The sequence below is a fragment of the Patagioenas fasciata genome, chromosome 1, assembly GCF_037038585.1.
Source record: "Patagioenas fasciata isolate bPatFas1 chromosome 1, bPatFas1.hap1, whole genome shotgun sequence".
Classification (NCBI taxonomy): domain Eukaryota; kingdom Metazoa; phylum Chordata; class Aves; order Columbiformes; family Columbidae; genus Patagioenas; species Patagioenas fasciata.
Window position 1 is genome coordinate 146,356,781 of NC_092520.1, and position 20,949 is coordinate 146,377,729.

The window sequence follows — 20,949 nt, forward strand, 5'->3', positions numbered from 1 at the left end:
CTGCCCTCTTGGAAACCCAAATGCTGCTTTTGCCTTTGGTGGGAGCAGGGGGAGAAGGTTTGAACACTATGGTAGTCTCCCTGGAGGGTCAAAGCTCAAGTAGGGGTTTCTAATTCGGGTATATATAAAAATACTGTATGTTTGTGTACTGTGCATATGTATATACATGCTAATATACTAATGTATGGATTTAAGGGGAATTAGAACACTTTTTATACTTCAGAGTTATATAAACTTGTGTGTGTCTGTTTGTGCTTTTAGTCAAAAGGAAGCATTGCAATTAGTTGTATTTTTCTTTTATAAACCAGTTCTATAAATATTTGAAAAGAGCTAACACATGTTGCAAATATTTAGTTAACGGTCTTTGTTGAAACGAAATTTAAAAAGCCTCTAGAATTATAATATCCTACCAGTATTAAGAGGTCATTTCATGTATGTGTGAATGTTCCAGTCAAAGTCTGCTTCAGCCAAAACATCTGTTCAGTTATCTGTGATTGATGTGTGAATTTTCTGGCAAAAGCCCTACTCAATATTTTTAATAGTGAATGATAAAGTGGAAGTTATATTTGTAATGTTTTAACATCATGTGCAGAAGTTATATAAGCAGATCTGGATCTGTGTGGTTACTACTATTGAAACTACTGTTGGGGTGTATGATATATGAGAATCCAGTGTTTTCTGAACAAGTACAGAAGAAAAAGGTGGATCCTGTATTACCAAGATTATCGTTTGAGTGTAAGGAAGTAGAATGGAGCAATCAAGACAAATTGTAGTAAGAATAAAAAGAATCAGTAATATGTGCTATTTTCTCAAACTTGTGTGAGATCTTGATCTGACCAAAGAACTTTACGGTTAAAGATATTACAATGAATTTATCCTTGACCACAAATGTAATATTTGTGCACTATGATTGCCAATATAGTTATGTAGTAATGGAAGGCAAAGACATGATTTTCTGTATTGTTTCTTTAGTAAGCCAAAATACACCGTTAGTTAATTGCCATGCCTTAGTCTACTCATTTCCGAGTTACTGCCTAAATCTTCCGATTGTTTTGCTTGTTTTTCTTGCTTCCAGTTTTGCAGAATAACTTCAAGTAGCTCGTATCAGGATATTCTCCCTACTGCATAGCAAGAGAAAAAAAAGCACATCTTGTGATCAGTATTAAACAAATAGGTTCAGTGAGACCCCCTGCAAATAGACAGGAAAGATTTGGCTTAAGCATCCTTAGCCTCTGAGCAACAGGCAAGACTTGCAGAACTCTCCTGAGAATAGCTGGCTTTTGCTATGCAAGGTTTGGTTATTCTGTTGCTGAACATATCTTCCCATTATTAAATCACAGCCTAGCACAGTGTGTATGTGGCTTTGTTACGTAGCATCCATTTTCTGAACTTTTAATGTTTATCAGAAAATAATAGTACTTACTAGTACTATTCAGTGTGGTAGAAATATGGGAAAACTATAGCAGAAACATGCCAATATGAAGGTACAAAAATGATAAATGTGATGCAATATTTAATTATTTTTTAAAAGATTGTCTAGATACCATGTGATTTTCTTTGAGTGTGTTGATGCAAACAAAAACAAGCAAAAGATTTATGAAAATGACAAAATGAAAGTACTTCCAATGAGGCATAAAACAGATTTTAAAATGTGGATTAAGGTGCTTACTGCTATCAGTGAATAGGACTATATTCATTATGAAAATCTGGCAGTGATTTCCTGTAAATTTTAATTTGCAAGATACCACCAGGTTTGGAATAACAAATCTTATATTTTTGCTTTGCTAATTGATTTTCCTCAAGGTACAAATAACTTTGGCATTGTATCAGTTTAATATTCATATTCTACTTTCTATCTGCTAAGTATCTTTTTCAGAGTTGAATGTTAATGGTGCACCTGATCCTTACATCTCTACAAGCGATTTGTTCCACTTTGTACATAAATATTCATAGTTCAATGGCAATCCAAAAATAAAATCTTACTGAAAAGTTTTTTTTTTTGCTGAATGGTGGTATAAAATGTATTGGAGAACCTACAATTTTGTAATGTGTCAAGCTTTAACAAACATTGTTATAGTAATGACATTTGCTAGCAGTTAATTTCAAGAATTGTAGTAGAAATTGAAACTCACATCATTTCAGCTACTATGATTTTTCTTTTTTTTTTTTTTTACTTGACAGATGACTGGTCAAATAAGCAATATGGCTGATGGCTAATTCCTCTTTCATTTTTGTGTTACAAAGGAGCAAATTTGCACTTGTAAATCCAAGATTCCAGATTTATGGTGGTAGAGATGAGTGCTAAATCTGGCAAAGATGGATTATAACATGTACAAAACATGATGGATGAATGCAGTATAGTGTTAGGATTTAATGTCTTGTATTGTGGGTACCTATGTGTTGTAGTAAGTGCTCTACAGATATCGACTGAGTGATTGTCTTTTGGACCACAATTCTTGGGAAGCTGAGACTAGCAGTATAGAAGGGAGAGGTACCTGATGTGATAGTGTACTGAGGGTTGATTTTCAAAACTCTTGGTAATTCAGCACATTCTATAGATATCACTAGAAAGTGCTGGCTAATCAACATTTCTGTAAATCGAATATATTCCATTCTCTACCTGTTTTCAGTAGTGATTATCACAGCCTAGGTACCACATCAGCTGGGAGAGTTGGGTCTCCTAGAGCCCCAGAAATAGCATAATACTGCACTTTCCATCTATGAACGAGGTATTTCTTGGACACTAATTCCAAGCCTGTTTGCCAAGCTTCTCATGTGAGGCTCAGCTGCAACGTTTCAAGCAATTATTTTTCTTTGCTTGATGATTTACTCAGATTGCAGGTCTGCTGCTGTTGCTGTTACTGCCTTCTAGTCAACTGAAGAGCCTGCGAGCATCCAACAGACTTTATCAGCTTGGTCTCCACACTTCATCTGAAGCATGGTTGTGCCTCACTGGCTGGGAACTACTTCTATAGAAAGTCCTTGGAGGCAAGGAATTAGTCCCAGAGTCACTATGGCTCTGTTATACCTCTGCTGATGCTGAGCAGTTGGAAATGCAGTTTGGTTTCTTGCATCATATGTATTTAGTAGAAGAAAAAGAGAGATGCTTTTACCTGAATTTGGTCACCTTGCTGGTTGAAGAAGTACAAGAAATGCCATTGTACTCTTTTGTAATCTCTCTTGTCTCTTCCCCACACCTGGCTGTACAACCTAAAAGGAATAACACCAGGATTGTAAATACAAACTAATAATAATAAAAAGGTATGATTGTTGCAACTAACTGCAGTAAAGTACTGCAGTCTGGAGATGGGATGAACTCCCTTGAAGAACATGTGCTTTGAAGAAGTTTAAATTGTAACATTGACAAGATAGGAAAGGATTTTTTTTTATACACAGTGTCATGATTTTTTTTTTTTAGTGACCTTTTCCAGCACTTTCCCCATGTAAAGTTAAATTCCACATTTTCTAATCCTACTTAATAGACTCACCAGACTTTGTAGCCTTCAAATCAGTTTTTGAGTATTGATGTATCTTGACTCATCCGGTGTGAGATCTTTTGTTTCAAAAGAGAAATTACTTTCTGGAGCAGGTATGGAGCATACTGTGCTTCAATCCTGCTCCCACTTATTCCTGCTGGCAATTACCAACAACAAAACAATTTCCTTTATACTATGGAAGAAGAGAAGTGTTTTTTCTCAAGTAACCAGGGTATGGGGACAGATAGCAAAACAGCATCATTAGCTTTCCTTTGGTTGACTGGTGAAGATTAAAGTATTTCTGGTCCTTATGTCTCAACAATAAAATAAATTTATTTATAATTATTTTCCATGTGTTAAGTTTTGTCTGGATTTGTTCTTCCTTCAGTCAGTCTTTGCAGATTCAAAATTAACTTTGATCTTTTCCCTTTGCTGATAAACCTTCATGAGTCCAGACTCAAGTGTATTAAATTTTTGGATTATAACCTCTAGTCAGGCCCATCTAAATAGCTCTGTTAACTTGATGTAGCTGTGCCAAATTACATCATCTGACAACCTAACCTGATAGTCTCATTAAAACCTCAGAAGGAAAGCACCTGTATCATAATCTGTATTACTTATTATGAATGAATCACCAGATTTCAACATAACCTGAAAACAGAGGAACTGCTCAGTGGTGAGATTATGAACTAATGACAGCTCTTGAGTCCCCATTACTCTCTAGACTTGAGATGTTGCAGACTGTGATATGGTGGGAAACCCAGGCATGATGTGAACACCTACTAAGACATCTTCAGCAGTCAGGATCTGCTCCAACAACAGATGGCTGATAAACAGCTCCTTTAACTAGCATGCAGGTGACCCCTGTGTCAACAGTGAGTCATAGCAACCTGTAATATGTCCAAGGGTGAGGCAATTAGATTGCTTACTGTGTATTTTTTGGTTATGTAGTTGATTGAAGAAAAGATGACAGAAAGAGGCAGGAGGTCAGATAATGGGGAAAAAGAGAGGTCTAAAGTCCCTCCTATCAGATTTGACTTCAGTGCCACAAAAGGATCCTGTTGTTTGAGACAGTCTGCCAACACAATACTGTGTGTAACAGTTGCAATGGTAAAATATTTAGGAAAAAATAAGAATGGTAAGAAGTTTTATGACAACTTTGATGTTCTCCCGATGACAGCTACTTTCAGCTCAGGTACTTTCCCCTACTAGATGTAGTTTGTCTAACCTTCCATGGATCTCTTTTCCAAAATCTGGTATCATTTCTTCTTGAAACATTGGACAGTTTTTATACCCACAAAGACTTCTGGCAAGACAGAGGTACTACCCACTACATTAGTATCCATGTCCTTTTGTTTATTATGAATCTGGTTCCAAATAATTTAGTCTGGTTTTATCTGAGTCCCTTTAGTTCTTGCCCTGAAAAAGAGAATAGGTAGTCCATTCACACCCCTTCTCCTTACCATGCATAATTTTATAGAATTCTACAATGTCTCTTTTCTAGAACAAAGGGTCTCATTCTATTCAGTGATGCCACAGCTGTCATAGCAAAGCTTTTATGCTATTTGTTGCCCTCCTCTGAACCCATTTGTGATCCGATCTATCTCTTTGGAGGTGAGGAGACAAGGACTGCACATTAAGTTCAAGATGTGAATACAGCATGGATTGTTACGTTTACAGAACTTTTTTTTTTTTTTTAGTTGGTGTGTATTCCTTTCCTAATGGAATGTGATGTTTTCTTTACATCTTCTTTTTTTTTTAAATAATGAGCTGATATTTTCAAGGAACTTTTTGTTGCAACTCCAACATGTCATTACTAACTAATATAGGTCAATTCAGAGCCCAGTGTGCTATACGTGAAATTGGTTGTAAACTACAGATATCGCTTTACATTGAAATCATTTGCCATTGTTCAGGCTCTTACAAAGCTTTTCTGCAGTGCTTTGCAGTCTGCCCTTATCCTTGCTACCCTGAAAAACTTCATGGGTGGAGTTTGCCTTCTCACTGCTTATCTCTTTTTCCAGGCCGCTCATGATGATTCTGTACAGCGCTGATGCTGCAAAACCCCTTCGGTGACATTTTTTTTAAGCAGTGCAGGTTCTCCTTCTACCTACTGTTTCCTGTTGCTTAACCAATTATTTGTCCACCCCAGGACGTGTCGCCTTACCCAGAATGTGTCACATGATGTTACTGTGTGACTGCTAGTGCTTCTCTCCCTTCTCTCCCTGTTTATACTGAGGTTATAACTGTCCAGGGAGGTTTTGAATTTCCTGTCAACAAAAAAGCCAACCAGAGCATTATCTTCATCTTAATTTCCTTCCCATCAAGCCTCAGAAAATACAGCTAACCTTCTATTTACTCGTCCTGATTTTTGGTGAGAGACCTCAAAGGGAGACATCATTCTGGAAAGTCTTCTAGCTTATGATTAGAACATACTCAGTAAACAAAATAAATTTGTACCATCTCTTAACATTTTTAATTAAAGTAAACTCACCAACATTTTTTTCCTAAGAATGAATTGAAATTTAAAACCTGTCAACACAGAAGCAGATAATTCCTTTATTTGCTTGTTCGTTAATAACCCAGATCAAATATTGAGTGATAAAGCAGTATTTTAAGGTGTCATTCCTCAGTTATTCAGTTTTGTATTCTAAAAACTCTGTTGTGCTTTTTGTGTGGGCTTTTTTGTTTCTTTGGTTGGTTGCTTGCTTGGTTTATAGTTGTTGTTGTTTTGTTTTTCCTCCATATTTTTCTTCTTGAGATTGAGTTTGCTGGAGTAGGGGTTCAGTCTTTCTTTCATTAATCCCCCTACTGGTAACATGCCTGTTATCTGGTCTGAAGATAGACTTCCATGATCTTACTGCTTCATCTGGAAAATTGTTTCGGGTATAAATCTCTTTGCAGATTAGTGTGTCTTATTCCCTCAAGGGGAATTACATTTTGCCCTTTTCAACATTAACTCTTTAGCCTCAAGTAGTTTGTTGATTTTATTAGATAATCAAGTTTGATACTATGTATTTTATAGAATATTGGTTTATTTGTCAGCTAATTTGGCACTGAATGTATCCAGGCCAGCTGATTATGTGTTTTTCCATTGAAACTGCCAAATACAGGAAGTGGTAGACACCCTCCTCCGTTCCTCTTTGAGGAAATCTGGTTTGAGTGGTATTTTTTCACTTTTTTATTTTGTTATTATTTCTTGTATTTTTCAGTCTCAGAAGATCTATTGATATTGTGATATGCTTTTGTAGCAAGATTTGTGCTATTAACATAGGAGAAATTTGCTGATATAGTTATTCTAAAGAAATAGGAAAGATTTTGCTTTACATCTGAAAGTCACATTTTTTATGTTGTAGTAATCAGTGGCCATAGATAAATAGTTGGAAAATAACCACAAAAATTCAGTGATTCTGAAATCCAAAGTGTGCTTTCAAAAATAATTAAAATTTAATGTAAATCCTGACATGTTTGTTGCCTGCCTCCATATAGGTTCTGCATTGAGTGCTTCAGTAATGCAGAGGTCTCTGCCTTTTTTTGTGTTTGGCAGACTTAACAATCTATTCTACGTTTGTGTTTGAGTTTCTAACAGCTCATTCTGTTGTATCCCATTAAATGTTTCCATCTTCTTCAGGGGAAGCCTACCTGTGTTTTTAGGCTTCCTGTATAATTTTTTATCCAAAAACTTTTTCTTTTTATAGAGGAGTAGGAAGATTTTGTTTGGAAAGGTAGTAACACCATGAAGAAACATTGCAAAGGATGTGGGAAGTCAACTCTTTCATTCCACAGTACTTTTTCGAAGGAATTAAAGTTATATAGTTTCTTTTAAAGCATTTTGGCCAGATCTTTCATTCCAAGGTGTTCTGTTCTTTGCTTATACACACTGCTATATTCTTTAACTGTTTATGTTCAGAAGTGGGAGTTAGAGAGTAAAATAAACAGGACATTAACACCATTTCTGTTGATAGAAATGAAGAAAGGCAGACTGTCAAAATGTGTAAATTATTGCAACTTTGCTTAAGGTCTGAAATTTGGACTTAAGCATGCTTGCTTCATATACTGTTGAGCAGCTAAAAATAAACCTAATTCTGTGAACTAGGTGGAATTTACCTTCACCATCAGTGAACAAGCCTGTGCTTTGCATCTTTACAATTGTGCTGTGTGTGACTGCTTGTCTGTCAGGAGTGGGGCAACTTGGAGCTGTTAGGGATTGCTGCTAATACTGTTGCAAGAGAATCTGCAGTCATTAACAAGGATCCTGTTGTGCTAGGTACTATACAGCCATACAGTAAGGCAGATCTGTACCCAAGAGAAATAATGAAAATAGAAAAGGGGAAGTTTGGCAAAACGTAAAAGAGCTACAGTTTTAGAAAGAAAATGTGAAAATTTTAAGATGGGTAGTATGGCAACTGTCTGTACCCATACACTCTTTTTTGTTTACTGTATTATTTGAGTAGCTCTCAAATTGTAACATATTTATCTCCACAAACACCTTTTGATAGATAGGAGGTCCGTTATCTTCATTCAGTCAGCAACAGAAAGAATTAATTACTTACCTACAATTACATAGATAACATAAGTAGCGAATTGCTCTAGACTGACATCTCCACGTCATGACATTCTGGGTCTTGATGTCTCATCCAAACTATTGCACTACCCTTTTTATAATGCAACTGACATACACTTTAATATGTATGTTTGGCAATAAACTGATTTTGTATCTTGGATACAAAATATTAAATTTAGCATATCAGTCCTTGTACAGATAGACATTCAATACTTTTGGCACAAAACATAGACTCTTTCACAGTTGCTGTCTGAATCTGGTAACGCCATGTCATTCCATCATGTGCTACCTGTGCAGGGGGCCAACAGCCTAGTATTTGGCCTGGGTTTTGTAAAACTCATGTGACTAGAGTTCTGTGATATAACATGAAATTGTGTTTTATTTGCGCTTTCACATCACATGTCATTTGTCTCAGTTTCCAGGACACTAGATGTTAATGTCAAACAATTACATTTGCAGACGTGACTGACCCATTTGGTGACGGAATAAATGGGAAGATGATTACTTTTACTGAGCTACTGGGACCTGTCTTCTCCCCTGTGACCCCTACAAACTGTCTCATTGTTACTTTCCAAGTGTGGCTGGTATTACCCATGTCAACAAGAGATGACTGCTTGTACTAGCTGGAGTTATTAGAAACTTGCTGTCTGTACACATCTGGTATTTTTCTGTCTATTTATTAATCACAGAAGGATAAAATGTTTAAGGACCAGATACTTTGTCTTTTTAAGAAGGAAGTTTACATGCTTCGGGTTTTATGATTTATGCCTTTCCATTCCCTATGTATATATATTTTTTTTAAATCATAAGAAAGTTTAAGAGTTCCCTTGGACTCCCTTACTCAGTAGTTAATCACTTCTATTTAGCTTATTTCTAACCTTCAGTGTTCTTCTTTTCTTCCTACTAAGATACACAACAGCAATCTGTTTCTTTGCACAAGTATTTTAAAATAACTGATTTCCTTTAATACAAACATTATATATAATGATATTCCTTTAATATAGGATAGGTGGTGAGTGACTTCATGATAAGGAAATAATAAGAAAGTCTTACTAAAATGTAGCATTCAGCAATGAATTTTATATTTACAGAGTTGATAGGAACAATATGCTAACCACAAAAAAGCCTGAGGCTCTACCAGAGTATAATTACTCTTTTGCCTTTTTTTATCTTCTTACCTGTGACTGACAAATATGACTCCTGTTGCAATAGAGAATACTTCATGGTGCACCTCCTCAGTCTGTGGCCTGTCTGTGCAAAGACTGGAATTGAGAAATTGTTAACTGGTAGAGATTAATACAAGCATAGAAATTGTCTTAAAGTGGTTCAAAAATAATTCATGTTACAGTTGGACAACTGTAACTACCAAAATCGGTGAGAAATAGGGATGTGACACTAACTTAAGAATAGCAAACTTCTCACTTGATATCTAGCTTTTGTAGAAACCTAAGTTCAATGACAAAATTTTCGGGCAGAGAAATCTTCTCTACTTAGTCTAACCATTTTGATTGCCTAGCCATGTTCCACTACATTCAACTTTTAATTAAAAAAAAATAACAACTTTTTGAGTTTTCACTAGCCAAACTATAATCAATAAGAGTACATTCTTTATACACATCTATTTGAGAGCTTTTGTAGTTCTAATTATTTTATTTTTCTGCTATGGCTTTGTTGATGATAAGTTTGCAATAAATCTTAGATGACAGTTGATGCAGGTGCTAATGTATTTAACTGTTAAGGCATGAAAGATAGAAAATTTCTCCTTTGAGAAATTCAAATTTTATTCAGCATATGCATTTCCACTAGAGAGAGAGAGAGAGAAAAAAAAAAAAAAACAACAACAACAAAAAAAACCAAACACAAAACCTGCTGTTAAAGTCCTGCTTTAAACTATTAGAAATATACAATAGACTGAAAGAAATACCTGGTAGCTTTTTCTTCACATGCTGTTTGAAAACCAAACCAGATTTTCTTCCATTTAGTTTCAATGCTGAGTTTTCCTATTGAATTGGGAAGGCCCAATTCAACTTTACAAAATACAAAAAGAGCCAAGACATAAATATATCTTGAATAATTCAGAACCAACTTATTGAAAAACATCCACTCTCAAAACTTAATTGAAGAACTCTGTCATATGGAATACAGATTTGACCAAAAAAAAGAGATCATGAGAGCAACAAATCTGTTCATCATCTGCATGGCAATACTTAGTCATTTGAGTAATATAATCAGGGAGTGCAATGATATAGACATTGAATAATGCAGGGCCAAGAATAAAATCCTGTGGGACATCAGCTGTAAGTGAAAAATGACTTGATTAAGGATGGTTGTATTAAACAAATGAATGGTCAGACAAAAATAATGTTAGTCAGCACATTAACTTTAATAATACATCTAGAGTACAATGAATAAGCAATGGTGATTGTGAGTACTCAAAATACAAGACTGACAGCATTCATTAGAGCAAATATGAAATTCTATTCACAGGCACATGTACCTTATCATTTTGGGTGAATAATCAAGTGATACCATTTAGTGGATGTCTCCAGTAGACAGTTATAAATCCACTCTGGCAGTGAAAAAAATATGTTCCAACTTTTGGTGATGTCTGCAAGACAATAAATGCTCTGGGAATAAGTTAAACAGACCTTTGTCAGTCATCACAATTATAATGACAAAAAGAGCATGGAAACAGGCAACTGGAACTGTTGCAGGTGAAGGCTGAAAAAGGGGGAAAAGGAGCCTTAGCAGGCCTGTAACTGGTATAGGTTATGTTGGTGGCTCAATAGAAAACTGGATAGAAGGTTTATCCCTTGAGATATGACGAAATTGATTATATAAAATTTATTTTAAATTTCCTTGATAAATTTTAATGTTAGGAAAATATAAGAAGATGTGGGAAACAATCTCAAGCTAAATATTCAGTTGACTATTTTTCTGTATTTTTTGTTTACCATGCAACCTGGTCTCATTTTCTCTACTTTATTTATTTTTAATTAGTCTTTATTAAAAGGATCTCAGTTTCCTATCATGTGGTGATTTTTAAGACTTTTAAAGATTTTTAAGGCTCTGAATCCTCAGCATATGATATCACTTTGTGAATAACACAACTTTGCAACATATTTTTGTTTAAATATACAAAGTCTGTATTCTTCATCTGGTCTTTTCTCTCAAGTTGTCTGGCTGATTTTGTCTGCAATCTGTGTAGTCATATGAGCCTGATCTGGAAACAACCAATTAGCTTAGATTGTCCCTCCTCTTGCCAATGTGGAATATAGTTCCCCAGACAGAAGACACATGCTTGATTTTAGCCAAAAGCTCAGAAAAAGCCTCCTGATCTTCACCAACTGAAATTCAAACTCTCATCCGCTATTAATACATATTCAGCAAATGATTACCGGAACATCTGCTCATGCCCAGTAAATTTTTACTTCCTTCTCTTAGTGTTACCTTCCCCAGTGGATGGATGAGAGACATTCTGCAGCTTGTTCTGCTCTTAAAAATAACATCAGTCCATGTTAGCTGAAAAGGAGGTAGTGATCTTTGTGGTTCATGTTGCAGCTATAAAGGAAATAAGAATGATATGATTGCAATATGAACAGTAGGGTTTCCATCTAACTTTGTTTTTCGTTCATTTGTTGTTTTATTCAGGAAACATCATGAAACATTCAGGAAATGCGTGTAATGTGTGTAATGCATATAAGCATTTATACACTTTGAAAATATGAAATACTGATTCCAAAATTCTGATAGCACTGTAATATGACAGCTTTATTTGGAAATCAATGTAAATAGTAGGAAAAATAAAACAAAACAAAACAATTCACTGTGGCTGAGTAGAGAGGTTTTTCTGAAGTAAATGTGCAACAATATTTTTTTTAGATTTAGACCTACCTTCAGACTGTGACTCATATTTCTCTTTTTAAAAATTTTCTTAAGCATTTTGGTAAAAAGAAATTTCTTGGAGTCAATTTCCAACATAAGATTCAATATTTCCATAAGTATATGCTATGTTTCCAGTTTTGTAGTTATGCTGCTTGTTCATTATAGTGACAATAATCTATGTGCATTAGCATGCTTTCTCTAGACTTATGCAACTGTTTGTACATTTAACAGTCATCTGCTCACAGGTGGACACCCAAGATTTGTATTTAACCTCAACATGTAACCCGACTATATTCCTCATTAAAATGGAGACCCTACCTCAGCTTTCTTGTCTCACTTCTAAATTTCAGGACACATGAAGAAATGCAAATAGAGATTTATGCTCCACTGAAGGAAGTGGACTATTCTGATCCTTACACACAGATGAGTGGGAAAATGCAAAGTGACAGCGTACCACAGCAATAAAGCCCCCAAATTGACACAGCTATGCAAAAATCATTAACCTTATGATTTCTTCCCTGGATCTATGTAAAATCTTTCAAGCCTGCTCCTGTCCACTTCCATGTCTTTTCCAAAGTATGTCCTCAGATCTTCTTTCTAATCTGCCTCCTGCTTTTTATTCTGTGTATTTCCACAGAAACCATTAATTTGTATAATTTACTGATATAATTCATTTTTGTACATTGAGAAAAAGTCTGTATCAACCTGTCGACTTTTCATTTTCATGCTTTTTGCAGGAGTGCTGCTTTCTGATCTCAGAGTGCCTTTGTGTAGGTCACATATGCTACCAGGACAGGACCCTTTCAATAGCCCAGATCGCAGCAAACTAGATGTACAGAGGCCCTCTTGTGTAGTCTTGTGCCTCTGCACAGCATAACTACTTATTTACATAAACATTAGGCTCATGTCTCTCTTCAGAAGTTAAATTTGAATGATTTGTTTGGGATTGCTACTCCAGCTGCAGAATTTTAGGGCAGTGAATGCTGGCCCTGATTGCCTGTAAGGAACTTCTGATCTGATAAAGTCTTCAGGAAATAGTTGGGCAAAACTGAAAATGTGAACCTAAAGTAAAGCTCAACCAGAGCAGAAGAAATATTTTTTTCTTTGTTGGTTTAGACAGGCACAAAAGCCCCTAATGAACTCAGATGACTTCCAAAATAACTGAGTGTGGAAGCTGCAGCCCGGGGGCTTCTGGTTCACACAGTTCCAAAATCTGGGATTGTAGTCTTCTGTCTTCATGGTGCATACACAGTTACACTGTAGGCAGAAGATTAATGGATTTTAGAGCAGGTAAAGATTCAGCTTTTAAAGAAAAGGTCACTTTTAAACCCAATTGTAGCAGAAGTTGGTTATTCTCTGTGATTGCCTACTGTTGCATGTTTTAGTTAGAGTTGACATCTTGAAACCTTATTACTATGTTCTGTTGGATAATATTGAAATACATTGTTTCCACTATTTTATGTTACAGAATAAAAGCCAAGGATTGAGTTTTGTCCGTATACATGCACCTTGGCAAGTACTTAGTCGAGAAGCGGAACTCCATAAAATAAAAATGCCTACTAAAAAGGTAAGTATCTTCCATCTTCTATGGAGTTGTATGAATGAAGAAGGGTGAATCAGAATGGTAGTTAAATGTACAGAATCCCGTAGAGTTACTTTATTTCAAAGCCAGGACAAAGGAACTGCTAGGCCTATGCTTTCAAGTTACTAATTATTTTGAGATGATTTACTGCTCAGAATCAGATTTAAGATGGGATTTTCAAGGTGATTTCAAAGGCCACAGAGGCAGCTGGCTGACAGACGACATTCAGAAGAGTGATGACAGAAGTGAGTTTTAAGGAGGGTTTTGAGAACTGAGAAGTCACTGGATGTTTGGATTTTTGTCAAGGAACTTTCCTCAAAGATGAAGTACAGGATGGGAGATAGAATGATGGCTGGTCATTGCCTTAAGATTTCTCTAAAGTCTGGAGATGCTGAGAAAGTCTGTTTTAGTGCTATCAATGACTTAGTCCATTCAGACTTGCCCATTGTCAGGAGAACTTTGGCTCACTATCCTCTTTACAGTCATAGTAATTGAGAATATCTAGAGTTTCCAGTGAAGTTGCTGGAAAATATAAATTCTGAAAAGCAGATCCAGAAATTTGTGGTCCTTCAATGGTTCAGTATGCTGGCTAACAACTCCACTAAGGTTAGTGCAACTGCCTTGTGCTTTCAGTTAGTGATACTCATCGGCTGAACTACTGATTTTATTTTTTCCCACAAGGTTGTTGTTGTTTTCTTTGTTGCCTCTTTTTTTTTCTTTTTTTTTTTTTTTTTTTTTTTTCCAAAATGGTTGTTTCCACTCAGCAAAAGATTTGAAAAGGAATAGGTTTGGACAGCTACAGTACCTCTGTTGTTTTTGTCATGTTGATAGATGTCTAGGCCATTTCTAGAAATGGACTTACATATTCAACTGCTCTCTTTGATCCCTTCTCAACTTTGTTCCTTTTGTGTGTTTTAGTGCCTGCTAATTTCTCCCTCCTTTTTCCCTTCTGGGAATTTTTCCCTCTTAGCTTTTTGCAGATGCACCAAAGCAAATTTTGCACTATTTTAACTGAGGAACGTTGCCATCGTATTGTTCCACGTTAGGGTCTCCAGGAGCCAATAGTCTCTGGTGGCCACCCTAGTCACAAATAGTTCTACATCCCCTTCGCTTCTCTGAAAGGGATAAAAAATGCACAGTAAATCATAAAGCCCTAAAGACACTAAATCATCTGGGGTAAAGACATCTGAAAATATCATCAAATTACTTCACTTAACTCTTATCTATTACATTATTTATGTCATCATTTTCTTTAAAGCAACAAATTTCAATGAACTAATCAGGTCTGTGCACACTTCATGTGGAATGTGATTGTCATATATTGAAATTTATTGGATAGTATGACAAATATTCAATGAGCAAATGGACATGCAGTCATTGATTAGACAGTTATGAAAACAGTACTCAAGTTTGTACCTGTAATATCTTTTGGTGTATAGAAGATCAAATTAAATATGTCTACCAATAAGGAAACCAGACCTCAATTTCCCTGAAAATTCACTCTAGGGTAATAAGTTGTTTTGTGTAACTTAAAAGTATTATGATATTTTTAAGGAGAAAACTTCTGACAGCTCTTATAGACTACATTATTTTTTTTGTTATCTCAACAGCAGAAATGGAGCGTTACCAATGTACTATGAGAAAGCAAGCATGACAGGAAAACTATGTTCATGTCTTAAGTTTTGTTTTGTTTTGTTTTGTTTCGTTTTGTTTTTCCATTAAAGACAGATAGTAGAGGAATTTCCTGTAAAGAAAACAAAAATCAGCCAGCAACCACTACGAATAAGATTATGTTTTTGTTCAGAGAGACAAAAGATTGTTTTCAGGGTACATTAGGTATTTTCTGTGATGCTATTTTTATTTATTTGAACATCCAATGAAACCATAAACACAGCATTTTCAGTGGAAAATATTTATCCACTTCCAAACATGTTGAGAAAAAAAAGTCAGAAAAACTGTTACTTTAGATTTCAAGAGAGCACACTTTAAGCTACTCAGCAATCTAGTTAGCAGTGTCTCCTTTGAAGGTTTAGGGGTCCATGAGTGCTAGTCACTTTCTAAGAAGCAGCTTTTAAAAGCACAGGAGCAGGTAATTCCAGCATAAGAAGCACCTTTTAAAGGCACAGGAGCAGGCAATTCCAGTATATCATAAGTCAAAGAAATGGGGCACAAAACCAGTTGGTTGAACAGGGAACTCTTTATGGAGCTCAAGAAGAAAAAGAAAGGGAAAGGGAAAGGGAAAGGGAAAGGGAAAGGGAAAGGGAAAGGGAAAGGGAAAGGGAAGGAAAGGAAAGGAAAGGAAAGGAAAGGAAAGGAAAGGAAAGGAAAGGAAAGGAAAGGAAAGGAAAGGAAAGGAAAGGAAAGGAAAGGAAAGGAAAGGAAAGGAAAGGAAAGGAAAGGAAAGGAAAGGAAAGGAAAGGAAAGGAAAAAAGAAAGAGAAAGTTTTGTCTCACAGGGGCAAGAGGATGCTGGGGCAAGATTTAACAGGTCTCATTTGGAGACCTTTAAACTAGATTCAAAGGGGGATGGGATTGTAGGTTGGCCTGCACCAGTGGAGCAGCAGTCTGGAATTGATGAAGACTGTGAGGTCTCCCATCCCACTAGGGTGAAATCAGTGTGCTCAGCTCTCTCCCTGAAATGCGTGTGCACCAACGCACGCAGCATGGGGAGTAAGCAGGAGGAGTTAGAAACCTGTGTTCGGTCAGGAGATTAGGATCCGGTGGCAATTCTAGACATGGTGGGACAGCTCACATGACTAGAATGTGGTCATGGATGGCTATGTCCTTCTCAGGAAAGACAGGTCAGCAAGGCAAGGTGGTGCAGTTGCTCTTTACGTGAGAGAGCATCTACAATGTATTGAGTACTGGTTGAACAGCAGGACTTAAAGTGTTGTAGTGAACTGGACTGCATTTGGCTGGTGAGTAGTCTCCAGCACTGTTCCTCAGGGCTCAAATCTATGGCCAGTTATTCTCAAAATATTTATTAATGATCTAGATGCAGGAGTTGAATTCACTTTTAGCAAGTTTGCTGATGATACTAGGCTTGGAGGTGATATTGACCCTCTTAGGGGACAAGAGGCCTTGCAGAGATATCTAAGTAGATTGGATCATTTGGCAATAATCAACAGCATGAAATTCAACAAGAACAGATGCCAGATTCTCTGCCTGGGACAGAGTAATGTCAGGCACAAGTTTAAATTTGGAGAGGAGCAGCTAAAAAACAGACCTGCAGAATGGGACCTAGGGGTGCTGGTAAACAGGAGGCTCAGTGTGAGTCAGGGGTGTGTGCCCTGGCAGCCAAGAGGGCAAACAGCACCCTGAGGTGCATAAAACACAGCATAACCAGCCAGTGAAAAGAGGTGATTATCCTGCTGTATTCTGTCTTTGGTACAGCCTGAACTTGAGCGCTGTGTGCAGTCATGGGCTCCACAACTTAAGAAGGATGCAAAGGTCCCTGAATGTGTCCAGAGGAGGGCAACAAAAGTGCTGGAAGGGCTGGAAGGAATGTCCTATGAGGGGGACATAAACTCACATTTGGTGAGGTTGTCTGCGTTTCAGGAAAAATACCTTCATATCTCTGAAAAACTCCCTAGCACTTTGCGTCAATTTGATCAGCAAAAGCTAGGTCCTTGCACTTAAACCTGACACATGGTCATGAGCCTGGGCATTCTCGCTTCTAATGACATGTGTACACATGCTATCAGACCATACTAGCAACAGCTACCTAGGAATAATTTACTCTTCTGGGGCAGTATAATAGGCAGCAGGTAAAGTCCCTTCCTGCATTGTCTGCTCCCTCCATTCCCAGTTGCAAAGTCAAAATAATTACTCTACCTTTCTGTCATCTTCCTGCAGCTCCTTGTTTAGTTAGTAAGGATGTTTCTCGAATTAACAGTTCTGCACTGAGTTTTTCTTCTGAAAGTTGCTTGTGAACAACAAGAACTTCTCTTTCTAACTGAAACTTTTATGAATTAATATGCTTGCTGTTATATATGAATATGTCTTTAGAGAAGACACTTATTTTCATTACAGATTTAAACACACATGTACAGCAAATTATTTTTGTTCATTTGTTTTAGTGGATTTTTTCAAGTGACATTCTAATGAACAATATTTTGTTTGCTCAGATGTATGAAATCACAGAAGAAGGGGGAATACTCAAAACATTAAATGAAATATGGTGCAAATTGACTGATCCTCTGCAACCCCAGGTGCCACAACAAGAAAATACCAAAATGAAAAGCCTGTCTTATCCATTTTCCAGAGAGAAAATATATTTGTGAGTACTTAAAATTGTAATAAGCACTGAAGGAAGCTATAGCATCATTTTTAGTGTTGTCATTTTTTCTACCTGAATTTCAATGAAAATTCAGAAATTTATTGAGTGTTTCTGGAAATCCTGAGGAAATATCCAAGTTGTCAGATTATTCCTGGATAAGACTTCCAAGTGATAAAAACATACATCTGCATAAAATTAGATTTTTTGAAGACCAAGTAAATAGATTTGAAGTAAATGAACATGCATTGTCACTGAGTTCAGTTTCAGAGGATTAATAGAAATCTAAGTTGCAGAGACTTTCTGCCAGTGTTCTACTTCCTTCTGCTGGGCAAGGCACTGGAAGCAGTGCAACAAATAAAATACCTATGTTTTTAGCTGGAACTGTAAAAATCCTAACATCAAATCCCTGATTATTTGGTTAAGGATATTTCTCCCTGTTTTGAAAAAAGAAAGAGCTAGTAAAAATTGCATAATATTTTTCCTCTTGATAGATTTATTATAGTAATTAAAACTTGGTTAATAATATGTGAGGAATTCTTGACACCTGCCCTTTCACTCAGAATAATATTTCTTGTCACAGTTTGACATAAAACACTCCTCTTCTTTTATTTATTTATTTAACTATTTTATTTTTTTTCCCCACACGGGTGTCTCTTTGTATTTATATTTGACAAATAAAATTCAGTAATAAATATAATGACCCACCATGTCATTTATTGTCCTGACTATTTTAATTAATACTGAATACAAGTCAAATAGATTGAGAGGAATAAATTGGGATGGCTAATTTCACATATGATGATTTTAAGGTTTACAGGAATGCATAACTCTAGTGGAATAATTATTTGAAAGCAAGTAAAATGTTGACTGGTTAGTTGCCTGGAAAAGAGTAATGAACATCTGCATAAGGGTAGTTAAAACCTAATAACATAACCTCAGAATGTTACAGTGTTGAGGGTATGTTATAAGGAAAAGATTAAAAGGTCATCTTGTGTAAACAATAGACAAGCTCTCCTTACTCAAAAGGCATTTTACATTAGTTAATATTTTTTCCATTCTTATGCCCACTATGATTGCAATCTAGGTAGAACTCTGAATGACTAGACCTTAAATAGCACAGCCTATTATGCTGTACTATTTCATTTGTATTTCCTTTAAGAATCTGTTTTTCTTACTTGCTGTGGTTTCTAAACGATTTCTAAATCAGAATCTTATATTTTACCTTCCTCATTATTATCATGTCTGAAAACACAACTGATTTTTTCTCCTTCCAATGTTTTAGGTATAACGTTAAAGACAAAGACACCTTTTTTGACAATGCTACTCGTAGCCGAATTGTAAGTAAACAAAAGTAACATATAATTGACCTCTTGTGCTGAATGGGATTTGATTTAATAAAGAGCGTTGGTGACTATTTTGCTAATTTCAGCTGCTTTGTATTTCTCTGCTCCTGCAAAACACTATGCAGTCATAACTATGTAAGAGATACCCTCCTGGAGCTGCCCATTGGTCTAGGAGTTGGAGATGCTCTGTAGGGAAACACTGGTACCAACTCCTCTCCATAGTTCGAAGTTGTTATTAAGCCCTGTTTCCTAATCTTTAACCAGATTTTATTCCATAAGAGGACCTCCTGTAGAATCCTGTAGTAACTGCCTAGCTCCAGCAATCTTTGGTGAGAAACCTTGTATAATGTTGCTGAGATCCTGCTATGTTTCTAGGATGTTGGTGAGTCAAGATTCCTCTTTACGTATGCAAAGCCAACTCCTCCGTAACACATTATGTTCATCCATACACACTTAGCTTTCATAGATATGACATACTTAGCAATCACTTTATGTGCACCTTGATGTTATACTTCCAAATATGAAAGATTTTTTTTTTTTTACAAAGTTGAATTTTGTTTTGATTTTCCTTACTGTAAAATTATAATTTTACCTGAAGTTCTTATACTTCATTTAGCTTTGAAAGAATGTGACACAGCAGGACCTAACCTACAGATATCAGGGCAGATAATCCACCAGTAAGAGTTGTCATAGCATTTTTAAGCATTAACTAGCGGCTTCAAGCCAGGCATTTATATATAAGTAAAACATATGATTTAAATGTAGATGCAAATGAGCTCTATAGAAGCCTGTTATTTTAAAGATTTATATTATTGCTAGATCCATGATTAAAATTATGCTAAAAGACAATTTGTGTGCTATATCACTGCTCTTTTCCACAGGTACATGAAATTTTGAAGCGCACACCTACAAGGGCCAGAAACAGCATGGGTAAGGAGGAGGGAAGATAATTCTACATGCTGTTTTAAAAGGAATTGTTTAGATATCTCACAGAATATTTTATTTTCTAGCAGAACATAAAAGTATGCTTGCACATTTCCAAAAAAATAGAGATTGAAACAAATGTTTTTTTCTGAGGAATAAAATCAGACTTTCTGGTCCGTGGTTTGGATAGGACAAGGCAATGGGAGCTTACTTTTTATTTCTACAGCTGCAGGGTCCAGCATATAACTTGCTTTCATGAGTTGCTATAAAATTGGATTTGGATATTATATGATCTGCTTCTGAAAATTCAGATGTCAACTGCAATATGTTGCATTATTTCTTCTGGGAGCAGATTTTTCTTGCCATTTCAATAAAATAATAGATCTTTCCAGGTTATTTTTATCACCGCATCTTTAAAAATTTTGTCCATGAACTGCACAATGAAACATGGTTAAACTACGACTGTTGAAGACATTGTGTGATACTTCTGGGGTAACCCTGAAATATTTGAAGCTTTTGTCTTCTTGAGATTCAGAACATGGGCAAGTGTACTTATTTTATTTTCTCTACTATTTTCTTTCATCCATCATGATATCATAACATGCGTCTCTCTAGTGGAGAAGAAGCAATAGTACTTGTCTGGCATGTTTTCTGGAGGTCCTTCTGTAATTTTGGCCACTTATGTGCAGATCGCAATATGATAGGATAATATATCTGCAAAGAAAAAATGTGCTATAGCAACAAATTCCTGCACAGTCTTGGTGTAACTGTGCAATGAAGCTGCAGTAACAAATTTCTTTGGGACAGCAGCTGGAGTGAAAAACACATTAATTTAGGTTTCCCTGAAAAAAAAAAAAAAAAAAAAAAGTTTTGTTTTGTTTTGCTTTGTTTTTTTTT

The 20,949-nt window shown here is 36.0% G+C and overlaps 1 protein-coding gene across 1 annotated transcript in view; it reads left to right on the top strand.

Annotated features, from left to right (window-relative positions):
• ANO2 (anoctamin 2) overlaps window positions 1–20,949 on the top strand; it is a 175,253-nt gene that overhangs the window by 14,241 nt on the left and 140,063 nt on the right. The window contains exons 2-5 of the mRNA XM_071803662.1: window positions 13,394–13,492; window positions 17,634–17,785; window positions 19,068–19,122; window positions 20,010–20,058. Of these exons, the coding sequence (XP_071659763.1) occupies window positions 13,394–13,492; window positions 17,634–17,785; window positions 19,068–19,122; window positions 20,010–20,058 (355 nt within the window). The remainder of the gene's footprint in view (window positions 1–13,393; window positions 13,493–17,633; window positions 17,786–19,067; window positions 19,123–20,009; window positions 20,059–20,949) is intronic.